General features: G+C 45.7%; 1 protein-coding gene across 2 annotated transcripts in view; it reads right to left on the reverse strand.

Moving 5' to 3' along the window:
* The window catches only part of LOC135910113 (uncharacterized), a 59,687-nt gene that overhangs the window by 23,986 nt on the left and 19,707 nt on the right, over positions 1 to 15,994 (reverse strand). For both annotated transcript variants that reach the window (XM_065442150.2, XM_065442151.2), the window contains exons 4-5: positions 10,415 to 10,634; positions 4,220 to 4,373 (exon numbers count right to left, since the gene is read on the reverse strand). In XM_065442150.2, coding sequence (XP_065298222.2) covers positions 4,220 to 4,373; positions 10,415 to 10,634 — 374 coding nt within the window. The remainder of the gene's footprint in view (positions 1 to 4,219; positions 4,374 to 10,414; positions 10,635 to 15,994) is intronic.

The raw sequence follows: 15,994 nt of genomic DNA on the forward strand, positions 1-15,994 counted from the left end.
CAGCGGCAGAGCACGTTTGAGTGAAAACGTGATATGGAGATCTAACGGGCATCTTGAAATGTATGCGAAGCGTACAATGAAATGTTCTAAAGATTGCTTTGATGCGCACAATATCTTCATTAACGTCCCGTGGAGCCCAAAGGCTCCACGGGACGTTACCTTTGGGCAACGCACAAGGCGACAAACATAATGCAGTGCCCGTGAAATATATCGTTCGCGAGCTACGGCCAGACGCAACGGTGCGGCACTTCATGCGAATTCAATCTGTGAGACGCCGACTCACTGACGTCACGCGGGCGAAAGCGAGGCCCGATGTTCTTCGAGGGACGAATAGTGAGGAGACGATACGCAAGCAGAAAAAAAGAAACGGCGCACGACAGGTCGTAGTAGTGTTGGAAATTGTTAGGCCTTTCCGTTCCAGCATCTGGAGCCAGATGGAAACTACATCGCGCGCACGTGTATAATGTGCACATGCTCTCTCTCACCTGCACGTGCGCTTGCAATTCGAAGCACGCGCCAATCGTTTGAGAGATTAGTGTGGAAAGTTGGGTTAGGTTGAACCATACCGTAGCAATATTAAAAGCAGTTTCCGGTACTTAGTGGGGAAAGAAAAAGAAGAAATGCGAAAGGATAGAAAGACACAGGACACAAAGAGCACTATAGTCTTGCACCGAGTTTTACGGCGGCAAGAGCACTGAAACACATGTGACCAAAGACGGACCTGCACTCAGTGCGTGTGCCCACCGCGACTAATCATGCATATGCAAAATGCGGCCGTAGTGTACGCAAGGTAAAGGGTTGGTAACACTAGTTAGCCATATGTATAGCTATTGTAAACAGGCATATTTATCGGATATGTTTACTGTACACAGCTATCTATATATCGGATCTATATACAGCGTTACGTAGCTAATTTGTGAGAAACTTGGCGTGGACCACGCTTTCTCAGACACATTTGGCCGTAATTTTCGTAAAAAAAAAAGACACTAGATCCTGTAAGAGAAACGAAAAGAGAGATAGATAAGATTTTACGATCCAAAAGAGCACCGCGTGGCTGGCACGAGGAAATTAAACCCTAACTAGCTGCACCACGCCGGATTTAAAGGGACGATTGAGTAGGACGGTGGCGTTTGAGGCTTTAGCAGTTTATCTTTGTAAAAGCTAGACCAGGTTGAGTGCGACGAAGTATATGGCATATTGGGCCGTTCATGTCAGAGGCGCTCTCGCCCCACTTCGGATGCCATGTGAGAGGGCAATTAAGATTCACTGAGAGTCTCGAGCGACGGTAGCAGAGACCAGTCAACGCTATTCCAAAAGGCCGTTGTTGTAATACAGCTTTGAAACTGTCTTGCACGGACTCAGTAGCATTGTGACAGGATCCGCAAAGGACCACTTCAATTTGCCTTAACGCTGAAAAGTATCTCAATCATTCCTTCATTTATAATAATAATAATAATAATAATAATAATAATAATAATAATAATAATAATAATAATAATAATAATAATAATAATAATAATAATAATAATAATAATAATAATAATAATAATAATAATAATAATAATAATAATAATAATAATGTTATTCTTATTTTTTCATCATTCAGTTACCGTGTCCAGCAACAACCATAAAATGCTGGTGCATGCGTATGATATAAACAAAAACATGGCAGGGGAATACAAGTTAAAAAAATCAACGAATAAAAAGAACAATCTTGAAAATCCGAAGAAGTGTGCACAGCAAGGCACAAGGTGAATACGAAAGAAAAATGAAGAAAAGGGCCTTTGAACAATATGTGGAACTACGACACAGCGACGCAAAGCTGGGAAAAGAGCTATTACAGCGATTTCTGAAAAATATAATCATCATTAAAGTAAGCCGCGTAATGACTCTATTATATGGACGGTTCGCGTGTTTGTGATGGCAGGCAGGGAAATGGGAATGTCTATGTTCTCTGGTTTTTCTTGTTGGAAACGTCTATGTTCCCGGGTTTCCTTGAGTGGAATACGAACCATGGTACAGCTGAGCAGCTCGGGGCAGGTGAATATACTGTGACGGTGTTTGAAAAGAAACAGAAGGTCAGCGCGATAACGTCCGCATCGAAATAAGCACAAAGATAATAACCCAACGGATCTAAAACGAGATCCAGCCTCCGTGTTCGCAAAGCGGGGATTATATATGCTTAGAAACGTTTTCTGGAACCGATTTATAAGGTCCATGTTGCATCAAGAAATACCATCCCAGACGTCTGATGCGTGTGCGAGTTGAGGACGACAACTTGTTGTGTGTAACTAATGCACAGCTGTTGGTTTGCGGGATATTTATGCCTTAGTGCAGTTATAAATTCAGATGAGAACGAGTGGAAATATTTAGAGCTAGGGGAGTGCATTTGTGCGTACTGCGCAAAACAAGGTTCGAAGGTTGGTCTGATTGGTAACCAACATTGGTTTTGTCTGTGAGGCAGTGATCGGTCGGTGATGGACAAGAAATTATATAAACCAACATAATCACTAATCTTGAAAGCAAAGCGAGAGCATTCATTAACGACACTGGAAGAGCTCTGGCTCAGGGCTGACAATGAGGCAGTTATCTCTAGCCACGGTTGAAACTTATTGGCACCCACAACGGAAGTTCCAGAACGAGAGACATCCATAACTTGACCATAGGAGAGGCAAACGTCTAAGAAGTTGTCACAAGATTTGACGATGATGTTGCTAAATTGAAAAAGTCTAGAAAGTTCAACAACACGCTGTATTTGTTCTCTCTGTAATGACCGTACTGAGAATATCTAAGGGTGTTCCAATCAACTTAGGCATAATAAATTTCCCAAGACGGATTACTCTGTGATTGCTATGGGAAGATAAAACGATTTCAATCGAAAAGATGGCCTCCTCAACACAACACAGGAGAAATATTCGGCGTTACATAGCAAGTGCCTATTACCAATTTTTCATAGCGCGCGAGACCGACTTCAAGTCGAACCGACTGCCGCACACGCTCTATGTCGTTGCGCAATCACATCTCAATGAAATGTCAACAGCAGTCAGTAATCCATAATGTCTTGTTTAAATCTCCTGTAGTTCTCGTCACTGCGGAATTCGTTTTAGTGTCGTGAAAAAAAATCTAAACAGGAAATTTCACTTCAGGGCCAAGTTTCGCCTGCTTGGTGCGAAGTGCACGTGCGTTTCGGAGCAATATTTCCAAAGTACAGGCGACTTTGACCTTTTGGAGTCATCTCGGAAGCATGAAGTATGCCGTCGCGTAGCCCCCCACTGAACGGCTTGAACAGGCATCCCATTGGCCACACTTAAAGGTTGTTCAGGCGCCTAAGTGTTCCGTCATCGACGGCTAAACCAGTGCAGACGTGAAACGCGGCATAGCATTATACGTCGCCTTGAGGCGTCTGCAGGCAATGGGCGACGTTCGGACGTTTGAGGGGCGCATAGCAGTATGGTAATAATAATAATAACAACGGTAAGATCTCCTGCAGCAGTACAGAAATATGGAAGCGAACTCTTAAAACAAATGATGTGGTTTTACGTGCCAAAACCACTTTCTGATTATGAGGCACGCCGTAGAGGAGGATTCCGGAAATTCAGGCCACCTGGGGTTCTTTACCGTGCACCTAAATCTAAGTACAGGGGTGTTTTTTGCATTTCGCCCCCACCGAAATGCGGCCGCCGTGGCCGGAATTCGATCCCGCGACGCCATTCTCAGTAGCCCAACACCATAGCCACGGAACAACCACGGCGGGTAGCTTACTCTTAGAGTCACTATAGAACGGTAAGCAGGAGGTGGAACCAAGAGGCCCGATTTTTCTGAGTTCCAACCGTATGAAGCTAAAATAGTAGAAAAATTATTAGTTATTTTAAGTGAAAGATAAGAATAATAAGTTAAAGAGAAGTGACAGTGCAATAAAAAAATGAAGAAAAACTTCCCCGTGGTCAAATCTCGTAGGTACACATAAATATCCGATGTGGAAATAGCCATCACTGTAGCTATGTTGGTAAGACACCACAGGCGCGATACGGATGAGGTGGCTTCGGCTCCGCACTGTCGGCCAGCTGTTTCTTTCTCGTTAACTTGCATTTCACTTTATAGTATCAATACTTAATTTCAGATAAGAAGAAAACATTTGCCTGCGCTTTTGTGGGGTCCTTAAGTGTTGGTTTCGTGTTGCAGTGCCACCTAAGGAGAAAGAGCGATGAGCGCCACTCACGGTCAAGTATTTGAAGTCGCCGTACTTCAGGGCATCGTAGTCCTGTAAGTTGTAGACGTTTAGCATACCAAAATGCACCAGGCCCTTCTGGAAAAGAGCCTCTAGGGCCTTAACCACATTAGCCTTGTCATATACGACGGATTGGTTGATGTTCCTGCGTAAGAAAAGAGACACACGTACAAAGCAAGGAAACCGGATAAGTAAATAAGCAGACTTTTTTCCCGAAATGCGCGTTTTTCAATCTTTTGATACTGCATAAATATATGACGATAACAAAGTTGTCACACTGGTATTTAATTTTCCATATCTAAACGGTAGTAAAAGTGCATGCGTTGCAGTGTCTTCGCAAACATCGAGCACGTTCAATTATATTAACAGGCCGTAGCCATGAGCACCAGAAAGCACAGTTTTCTACCGAAATAACTGCAGAGAACTCTGGTGCTATTGTCTACGGAAGCGGCTAGTGTGGTGGCCCGCACAGCATGGAAATGGTGTGTGGCAGTTGCACTCATGGCAAGTTAGCCTCGGGTAATTCAGATTTTCGGTTTATTCCGACGAAATCGGACATCCCTGTGGGCGAAACATTAGTGCTTTGCGGGCTGAAAACTGTTTTACTTTACCATTAGCTTACTTTCATTTTCACGAACACTAACAAATTTACTTTTTTGCTTTGAGTTCCACGCTCAAGCAACGTTGACACATGTTGCCGATCCTTTATACATGCCGGCCGAGCAGTGCTTTGAGAGCAAAAAAAAAAAAGGAAACAGAAAATTGATTGCATTGAGCGATAAGATATTTGAATACAGTTATTTTGTCACCGTTCATTGTTTTGGCCTTAAGATATGTTGACTAAATTTTGCTGTCTCGCAAGGATGAATTAGCGAGAGTCGAGTGCGCATGTTTTTCTATACTGCTTCAAACGGCTTCCTGGAATGGTGAATTCATCATTTGCGAAGTTGCATACCGTTGTAATTGCACCGATACGCATGTGCTCAAAGAAAGAACGTGCAGCTTTTCATGCGTTTAGAAAAGCTTTGTTGCATAAGAAAAAATTATGGCGGGTCTAATGTGGGCGCGTATGAATGTCAACGTTAATGCGATTAACATTAAAGCACTGTAGACACCCATTGTGTATTGCCACCACCGTCACTATTCATGTACGAGGCGTGTGCGCACCCGGGCTCCTGTCTCGCGGACTCAGCTAAGCGGACTGCGCGCCATCTGGCATAGCCGCCACGAACGTCCACGAGTGGCGCACGTGTGAACATATTATTTAGACGAGATTTTCTCAATACGTATGACGCGAGTAGGATTTCACTCATCACCGTCTAAATTCCAAATGATCCTTCTCGTTCCTTAAGAGCGCCACATATCCAGTGGCGCACACCCAGTTACCCTTGCTGAACTGGTGGTTGGGTTCTGACCCGGTTCTCTCAGCACAGTCACCCAATGCTCCGATTAGACTATGGTCTACCCGGTGACCCATGCTGGCGTGAAGATGATCAGGTTGAAACACAGCCTCACGGACACCTCAACGTTCCTGAAGAATGTTAAACGTGCTAATGGAATCAAAAGTGTAAAGAGTATATTAAATGCCACAACAACTTCTGATGCCACAGCCACGGATATTAGAAAAATTGATGCAGTACCCATAATTCCAATGGGAGCTGAGTGATCGCCGTGGCGGAGTTTCCTGTAGTAAGTTTAGTAACGGAAATCTTATACAAACATGGAGACCCCAGCCATTCCTTTTGCCACCCATTTATAGCGAAGAATTCCTTGCCTCGTTCTTGCCACTTGGCGGCAGGTGCCTTGCTAGGCAGGTAGCTGTCTCGCTTTGCTTTAATAAAAAAAAGAACAGGCGGGAAAGCGCTTCCACCTCCACTTGAAGTCGACAAAAGAAATGTTCCTGAGCGAGTTCGGTTGAGATAGGGCCACATTCTATGCGCATCGCACTTCATGGTACCATTCTTGCCGTGATGGGAGCAGGAGGAGAATCGGATTCAAACGGTTAACGCGATAGCATTAAAAGCTCCGTGTCGCAGAAAATCCGGTGTTGCTGGCGGCAACGTTGCCCGTATGAGGAAAAATGATCCCGAACCACATATCCCGATACACGCAGGCCCTCCGCGAGGCGCATAGGCGATACTGTACTAGTCAAATTTTCAAAGAGTGCCAAGAAATGATGTGGGGAAGTCGATGATCCTGTTAGTAACACGTGTCAGATGCAGCGAGTATGCATAGAGACCTAAAATATACCTTGTAAAGTGCGCAATATATGCAAATATTGAAGTAATGTCAAGGACGAGTGACGTGGGCAATGACAATAAAATATATTCTAAATTGAAGTACCACGAAAAGAAAATGTCGCTTTCAGTACCACTACCGCCTCACTAAGTCCCTTCAGCACAGGGGTCTGGAGGCACGTGCTCTGCGAAACAGTGCGCTCGCAGCAATAGCATCTAGATAGAGGTAAGGCTACGAATCTGCTGAAGAAATAAGCTCGGAGTCCATAACATTATTTTACTTAAACATGCTCGTCGGTCGCAAGCAGGTTATATGGCTGGATGTTCAAACATCGCTGAATGAGGAAACTATTAGCATGCACGCCTTGACGGGAACACTTCTACTAGATGAGGAGCAGCCGCCTGTTATGGACAGCACTGTAAAAAAATAGTGCAGCGGAATTACTCGGCCAAGGAAAGGTGATGACATAGGCATGCTAATTAGGTATGCGGTGACCAAAGATGCAAGGGAAATGTAAGAAAATATATGAATTAATTTAGAGGTTCTCTATTCTTGGATGTGTGCGATGAACAGAGCATTAGAGCAGTGAGCAGGGTTAATAAGTGTCATCAAGACGCAACTTTGCAATGCAGGAAGCAGGCGGCCAATTATCCACTACGCTCTAGTCTCAACGGCAGTCTACGAACGACTACGCGAAACGACGGTAGATGAGGATTTAAAGATAGCCCGGATAGCGGTCATAAACATATAGCTGTAAAATTTGAGAGAAACAGCGCCGCAACACAAAAACCAAAAGCAGCAGCATATTCAAAAACTAATCAAAGGCAGAAGCCAACTTCGCAAAAACCACACAGAATAAAATAAATGGGCTTTCATGCAGCATCATGGGAATAGAAGGAACGCGCAGCCTTCATGCAGCAGGAGATAAAACCTAGGCGGCTTAAATATCTTGTAGTGAAAGAGTCATATAAGTGGCGGAACAAGAGTATAATGCAGGCTATGGAACCTCAGCAGGTGTCTAGGGGTTATGGAGAAGGCATTAGCCAGGGATTACCCAACGAAAAGGAGCTCTATCGATGGAACAAGTAGCGAGAGAAGAGATTACGAGTGAGCTTGTATGCAAAAAAATATTAATGCACAAGCGAACGGTGGATGCATGACATTCGCAAAAGAGGCGAACACACACGAAAAAGATTCTGTGATGATGTAAGAGCAACAAAAGTATCCACCAAAGATTCGCTAATAGATATGAATGAATAATACGCTAACATCTTCGATGGAGATGATGCGCTGCCGCACGTGACGCAAGTTATTAATCGTAACTTTCGCAAGAAAGATAGCGTAAACCAGACACAACCAAATCCAGCAACAGACAAGCTGGAGAGACCAGAATTTAGCATATAAATGTTTTACGAAAACGCCTAAGAAAATGTCGATAATACAACAGTCGCAGTACCCGATGTAATCCTAACACAGCTAATGAAACACCTCAGCCGAAGGAGTAAAGCACTGCTGACTAGTGCCATAGAGCGAGTGAATAAAACGAAAGAAAATCGGGCTGGATGGAGCACATAGAACTAAAGGTCACTTGCAGTAACGTCTGTGATATAGAGCATGGTAATGCAAGTCATAAAATTAGCAAAAAAAAATATGTACTGGGGAAACTACAGAACGGGTACAGACCAGGCAAGCGCTTAGAGGATAATATAGTTGTATTGCCACAGGGCATTGAGCTTTCAGTAACTCAGAATAGACATTTATTAAGGATAGTAATTTTCCATATTAAGGAGCCTACGACAACGTTCACACGGAATAGTTATGTGATATTGTCAAGCCAGAAACCATAGATGACTATTCTGTGAGGCTGATGAGGGAGGTGCATAGACAGAACCGACTACAAGTTCTATGGAAAAGCCGGGAATGCAATGAAGTTGTGAAAAATCGCCGAAGAATGAAGAAAGGATTTCCTCTGTCTCCACTGTTCTTCACGCTTTGTGCAAAGGGCATAGGAAGATGACTAGAATATACTGAATTTGGTTTTGAATTATCGTACTTCCATAATGGACAAATGATGTAACATAGCGTTCCCTGGATTATGCACGAGGACAACATAGCGCACTTTGCCAACAACGTAAGGGATTTACAGAGACTTGCGAATGTGTATTGCAATATCGCGACAAAACTAGGCCTCAAGTTTAGCGCAGAGAAATTATGACTATTAATAAAGACATGATAAATGACCTGGTATGATTGCCACATTGCAACCGACCCCATATTTATAGTAAAGCATTATACATACTTTGGTGCACACCTCAACCAATGAAATGCCTGCTGGAGCATCCACGAAGATAATATTAGTTTGAAGGGGAAGCGGAATGCACCACTGATGAACCTGGCGCAGCAATATAACTCGCCGCGGTTGCTTAGTGGCTAGGGTCTTGGACTGCTGAGCAGGAGGTCACGGGATCAAATGCCGGCCATGGCGGCCACACTTCGATGGGAGCCAATTGCGAAAACACCCGTGTACTTAAATTTAGGTGCACTTTAAAGAACCCCAGGTGCCCACATTTTCGAAGTCCCCCACTACGGCCTGCCTCTGAATCAGAAAGTGATTGTGGCACGTAAAGCCCCATAATGTTTTTGAGCTGCAATAAATCTGAGGTGCATGGAATCTGAAAGGAGAACTAGTGTAAGTGCTGACGTTCGGAAATGTCATTCCTTGCTTAAAATGCGATGTCTTGTCGGGGTAAGAAGCTAAGGAATGTTTGGTAAGCCGGTTGGCCTTAAAGGGAGGGGAAAAGGGGGCATGTTCAAACCAGAAATGAAGCATTGCAGGGATACATAGGCGAGGTTCAAGAGAAGCGCAGGGAAAAATTTGTTTTGAAGGAACACCAGGGACAAGAGGGAAGATAAACGAGCGGTTCAAGTGCACAAACATCTCAGTCTCAAAAGTGTGAGCACATACGATAGCAAATGGTCAAGAAAGTCCGCAACCATGTGCAGGGTAATTGAAAGGGAAAATAGAAAACCAGGATTCATTAAAATCCAGTGAGAGAAATACAGAAGGTAAATTGGATTGCCAAGGACAGAAAAAAGACCATAGTGGTTTACAAGAATGGCAAGAAAGAAATCAGAAATGAAAATCTGTACGATAACACCGAGGGCAATGATTTGCCCTTTGTGACCCGAGCTGGTAGAAAAAGCAAAAAAGACGTGGCGGAGCCAAATATTCACAACAGGATGCGACATGCCTGCGCGGATGCGAAGATCTGGAGACAATGCCGCACATCCTAGGAATACGAAGATATTCACCGAGCCAGACCCGTAGGAAGCACACACCTTCAAGAAGAGCTGGGATTACAGCATTGGAAAGCACCAACCGGTCGACAATCGAAATATGCAAGAGATGGTTAGAGTAACAGTGGAAATTGATAGGACCGGATTCGTTACAGGCATATGTTGCAAGGCAGATATAAGCGTTTTGAGGATGACAGAGAAGATTAAGGACACCAAGAAAAATATCTTCGACTGATAAATATCTGTAGATTAATTGATTAGGTCAAACAAGCTAGGTGACTATTTGTCTACCCTATGTTACGAAAAGGTTGTCAATAAATCGTGATCATCATGACTGACGGGAGGTGGAGTGTTCAGTGGACAGACGTACTAGAATACGGGGGTCTGTATGGTTGCACAACTGCCCCATCGATGAAGCCAAGTGGCATCGTCACACTCGCAGCAAGCGCTGTCGGTGTAAATAAGCCAACGACAAAAAAAAAGTTAAACGAAAAGACAGCAGGAGTTCACATCTTTCCACGCTATAATATATTGTGCCAACGTAATTACCCCCTCAAGCTGTTGTAACGCTAAGGGAGTTTGAGGGGTCGTGCTTAGTGACGCCGTCTCTTACGGAAAGGGCTGACGTAAAGGACAAAGGACAAAACTCACCCCGTTGCCATGGAAGTACCGAACTGGGTAGATTTGTACTTCTTGGTCTTGTTCAAGATCACTTCGTAAGCCGTGAGTGAATACTGGGGCAATATGCTCTTGGTATACTCGTCGTAGTAGACGTGCGAGTAGAATATGATGTCGCAAACGCCGTCCGGGGGCACCATGATGTTCAGCACACCCAGTTCGGCGTACGTGCAGGTAAATATCTTCGGTGGCACTGAAAAACGCGGGAGCTTGCGATGTCAAGCAGACCACTTTTTCTCGACTGGCCGGTGTCGCTGCTTCGCTACGTACAACATGCACGATCGCAGAAACAACTTTTACAGCGCAGCTGTGAAGGCGGAGTTTCCCAGCTGCGTTCGTGCGATGGTCAGGACGTAGACGTAATGGCGTGCTTGATACGACACGTTAATCGAAGAACAGCTGGAGTTGCGATTTTATTTTTTCCTCGATAAGTGTTTCTTTATGATTAGAAAATACCAGTTACCTTACGTATATCTGATTGACTTAGACGACTTATTTGCACGTTTCGTCTTTCAGTCAATAATCGGTGATTATTGTTTCTGAGGCCGCAGTTTGCCACCTCCCCGCTTAAGATCAGCTAGAACTTCGCACGGCTGTGATGCTACAAGGCAGCATGCGTGGGAGTCGCCACTGGAAACAAGCCACGCCCACGATCCCACGCAGCAGTAACCGAGCCCGCGTTCGCACCTGGCCGTGAGACAGTGAGCAGACTCCTACACTGTACTTCTGAAGGATGTGAAAACTTGCTTCTACAGCTTCGCAGTTTTGAATGCGTCTGTTGTCAGATCGGTATACATCCGTGAAGAAGTCTTTTTTTTATCTTACTGCCACGTATGTGTATATGCGGAGTCTCATCGAGTCTGCGCAGTGCCGCGAACGATAGGGCTCCTCCCAGCCAATCAGAAAGAGAGAGCCGGTGGCTCGCTCTTATTTAAATAGAGGAGATCTCGCCCATTGGACACCACTAATCTTTCCGTCAAGGTTCCAGACCAATCACTGGCGGACAATAGAAGAGCCCCTTCTTGTATTCTTCTTATAATTTTTATTGATAGCTTGTGTCTTACTGAGGTGAGTGCTTCTTCTGCTGTTAAAGTTGCGGAATTTTTTTTGTCTCTTTTTCTCATTTAAATGCATACACATTGATATTTTCATGGTTGTAAATATAATTTATCTTTATTTTTATTATTCTAATACGACTGTATACGTGAATATGTTTCAATGCGTGCAATCAGCACCTGTGAATGTAAATTTTGTGTGCCTTCCTGGCCATAATGTATGATAAGATTGAGAGTATTCCTAAATAAATAAATTAAAATCAGTTCTATCAGTGCTTTATTCGGCGCAACTTCAACATCGCCGTAGAAAAGTTGAAATCGTCATTTCAGGTTACAATTTCTTCGTGCCATTTCTGCGTGTGTAATGGTACGTCCACACTAGCGACAAAAACGAGCGCGACACAACGCGCGCGGCGAGCGGTGCTGTCGCGCGCGGCAAGATTCACGAAAAGCGGCAGCAACGCACGGCAAACGCGCGAATGGGTGCGAGACCCATTTTTCGCGGCAGACGCGAAACGTCCACCAATCAGAAGCGAGCCGCTTTACGAGCCGCGCTGTTGTGGCGCCACCTGTCGCATAAGCAAAGAATCATAATCTATGGGCTCCGAGACTGAACAGCGACACGCGCGCCGTAAAATCTCAGAGGCCATTTCCAGTCAAGGGGGCTGTTTTTGTTAAGCCTTACCACACCGCCACTGAGGCGTCGACGAAGAATTCGCCTCGCAATGGAGGCGTCTTTGGAAACCGTTCGCGGATATGCGTACCTCTATGATAAATCGAGCGTCGGACAAGGAGCTGCGCGCCAACCGCTGGCACATTATGGACAGCAGTTTGGCATGACAGGTGAGTAATTGGTGAAGGTGGGGAAGCAGAGTGTGCGCCTGGCCCTCAGTGTCCCTGTATCGAACTGAAAACTTTCTTGTCCGCTGTCTGGCACGTCGGCGTCGCACAAGTAAAGAACAAACAAGTATTATAGTGTTCACAGTCACCAGTAGCTCCTCGTCCGTATCCGACATGCCTGAGCGTGGCCGGCAGTGGCGCAAAAAAACACACACTTCCGATGGAAGACGAAATGGGCAGAACGGAGAGCGCGTTGTCGCGAGAAGTATCGAATGGAACGAGACAAGGCGGGACTCCACGGGCCGCTGCCGCGTGCCGCAAAACGCGACTGTGGACTTGCCCGCAGGCGTCTGCCGCGCGGGCGCTTGCCGCGTGCGGCGTGTCGCGCGCGTTTTTGTCGCTAGTGTGGGCGTACCATAACAGGATGCACATAAATGCGTTCCGCGAGCTCCTGCTGATGTGCTTCATAAAGCCGTGATCACCCCGGGAAGTGAAGGACGCAAAACTTCAGAAATTGTTAATATTATAGTGAGCGAGAGTTTTTCCTTTGAGAACTTTGTAGCATATTCTGCGTTCCTGTGATGTAGTATGTTTAGTGTGTCTTAATATGTCGCTTAAGAAATTCCACGTTTGTTTACGGTCACTAAAACTATTGGTAAATCAGTTCGTATAATCGTAAAAGCGTATCGTTCTTACGAGCGCATTCGGTTTATTTCTGAGACATTTTAAATATTCTTTCATGATTTTTGCGCCGATAGCCTAAAAAAATTACTGAAAGCGTCATCGCCTGCATTTATTCTTTTAATGGGGTCCTGAACCACTCCTCGGGGTTGGTGAAAAAAAAATACAACTGCGTGGATAGCACCACGCTGCTGTGTACATCGCACCCACATTTCGCAGTCGTACGCGATGCTGACAAGCGGAGCGGCAAACCATTTCGTTATGCGCTGCCTTTTCAACAAAAGCCTGATACTCACTTTTTTCGGGGCTGCCATATTTTGTGATATGTCAGATTCCCATATGCCGCTACTACTAGGCAATCCCTGACATGAATATACGAAGATCCTTAGTTCAGCGCACTTGTTTCTGTTGTTGTTGTAATATTTATTGGCGCAACAAAAGGTCTTCGGAGCGAGTGCCTTAATTAACCCGGCCCTTATTAACTATGCATTGATTCGCTCAACACCAAAGGTCACGAGTTCGACTGCCACCAAAGGTCGTAGGTTACAAGGTTACAACAGCCACAAGCAGCGGCGACTGATCCAAGACTTTCGCACGTGCCTCTGACCACTTCGTCACCTTCGTCTTCATCCAAGCGACAGCTACGCCCGGTTTTGTAGAGGAGGATGGAACGGTATAGCAAGTTGTCCTCTCTAGCGCATTGCAGTGGGTCAGTCAATTCAGTGCTCTTGTTCAGAAAACGGTGCTCGAGCTGGGAGTCCGTGCCCTGCTCTAACGGTGGGTCCCTAACATCGGTGACTGATAAACGCCTTTACAGAATATGAAGATATCAGACGAAATATACATACATCTATACATCGATACGAGTGGCAAAACTATTATACTTACTTCTTATGGCTGTCTAATAATTTGATATCGCAATCGATGCGTTAACTTTCAGGAGGAACTGCAATAATTTTTTTTTGAACAGGACATTGGCGTTGTGCACAAGCTATGTTTTCATTCAAAAGAATGCAGGCTTTTCCTTGAAATAGGTGAGGCCGGTATGTGTAAGCTTTAGAACCTTTGCTCAAGTTATCTCTGTTTGCTGGAGTCCCAAGCTAATATTGCAATCCTCCGTTGAAAAGTGTGGTGCGATATTTTTAAGGAGGTCATTTTCCATTACAAGGAAAATGCAACTTTTAGACTGTAATTGCTACAGTGTAATTTCATGAATAGTTGGGAAGAAAAGTCTGCGCCTTTACGAATGGGCGACACTCGACACCACGTAGACTGTTTTGTGCAATATCGAACACATTTATCATCGTTTATCTGCTCCAATTTGTACCATAGTATCGGACTCTGGCATGCTTCCGAGTCATTTAATATAAGCCGTGGTTGTAGGACTGTTGGGAGCTCGATTTAGCGGAGCCAAGTAATACACGTTTAGACAGGCTGAGAACGAAGAGTAGACTGGCTTTATTCCTCAGTAAAACCGGTTTGCCGAGTGGCGAAAGGGGCGACCCTATCGGGCAGCCACCTAACATTCCAAAAAAAGAGCAGGGGCAATGACTGCCACGTGGAGGCCAGGCGAGATAATCGAATTTCACAGAAGCGGGGGACAAATCACAGTGACAGATGGTCGCTACAAGGGCTCCCCCCATAGACTGAATCACGCTAAGGTGTGAATGGGGGGAGGAATGAAGCGGTAATGTTCGAGATAGGCCGGTTCCACGCGGTCGAACGACACTGTCCCTTTGCCGCGCACGTCAATCTTCAAGGTTCTTTCTGAACGCGAAACCACACGGAAGGGGCCTTGATAGGGAGCAGTCAACGGTGGCTTGATAGAGTCGCGGAACAAAAATACGTGGGTGGTCGTTTGCATTCTCGGAAAACTAAACACCGGCTGCCCTCGGTCGATATATGGGGGCGTAGATCGAAGCTGGTCGAGCCAGGAATGTAACCTCTCTTCGTGCTGCGCCACCGCTAGCGGAGTGCCTTGCTGCGTGCCGAAAAACTGGCCTGGAAGGCGGACCGCTGATCAATAGAGCATCCTGGCAGTGCTGACTTTCCGAGGTCCCCCTTGTTCGTGGCCCCAGTAGTACTAGGGGTAGCCTTTCCACCCAGTGATCTATGTCGAGCGCGGCAGTCGATGACGCCTTCAGTTGTCCGTTGAGACGCTCGACCATGCCGTTGCTCTATCAGTGATACACATATCAGAGCCAGCTGATATGCAGGCTCATGCAGAGCAGTCTCACGAGGACAGAAAAAGCGAGCTTTGTAATTCTCACCCTCGGTCAGTAGTTATTCGCAAAGGGCAACCTTGAAGCGGGGCCAGCGTAGCAACTAATGCTTCCGCCACTGTTTCGGCCGTGATGTCTTGTAGAGTCGTTGCCTCAGGCCACCTTGAGTACCCGTCGATACACGTAAGAAGGTACCTGAAACCTTGACAGGGCGGAAGAGGCCCAACCAAGTCCTAATGCACGTGATTGAAATGGCTTTCTTGTGGTTGAAACGGCCGCACCGCTGAACGCGTACTTTTACGGCTTGACAGGCTTGGCAGCTCCTTGCACAGCTTCGAACATCTTTTTTGATCACCGGCTAGACGAAGCGGTATGTGGTAAGCCTCTGTGTCGCTCTAATGCCGGGATGGCTTAGCCTCTGCAGTGGATCGAATATCGGCCTCCGAAACTGATGGAGCACGAACGGGCGAGGAGCTGCCTGCGATTTGTCGCTCGTGACCAGCGTTGTTGTGTAGAGGAGCGGCACCTCCGCAAGCTAGAGCAATGAACATTTTTCCCGCGATTGGCGGAGCTAGCGGTCATATTGCTGAGCGAAGGCTAGACCTTGATAATCCAAAGAGCCAGCAGGCACAGCACCGATCCGACAAAGTGCGTCAGCCGCCTAATTTTCGGTCCGAGAGATATGGCGGATGTCCGTAGAAAATTTGGAGATAAAGTTGCCAAGCTCATTTTCTGAGCATGAGGAATTGTTGTTC

Source organism: Dermacentor albipictus, chromosome 7 (genome assembly GCF_038994185.2).
Source record: "Dermacentor albipictus isolate Rhodes 1998 colony chromosome 7, USDA_Dalb.pri_finalv2, whole genome shotgun sequence".
NCBI classification, from domain to species: Eukaryota; Metazoa; Arthropoda; class Arachnida; order Ixodida; family Ixodidae; genus Dermacentor; species Dermacentor albipictus.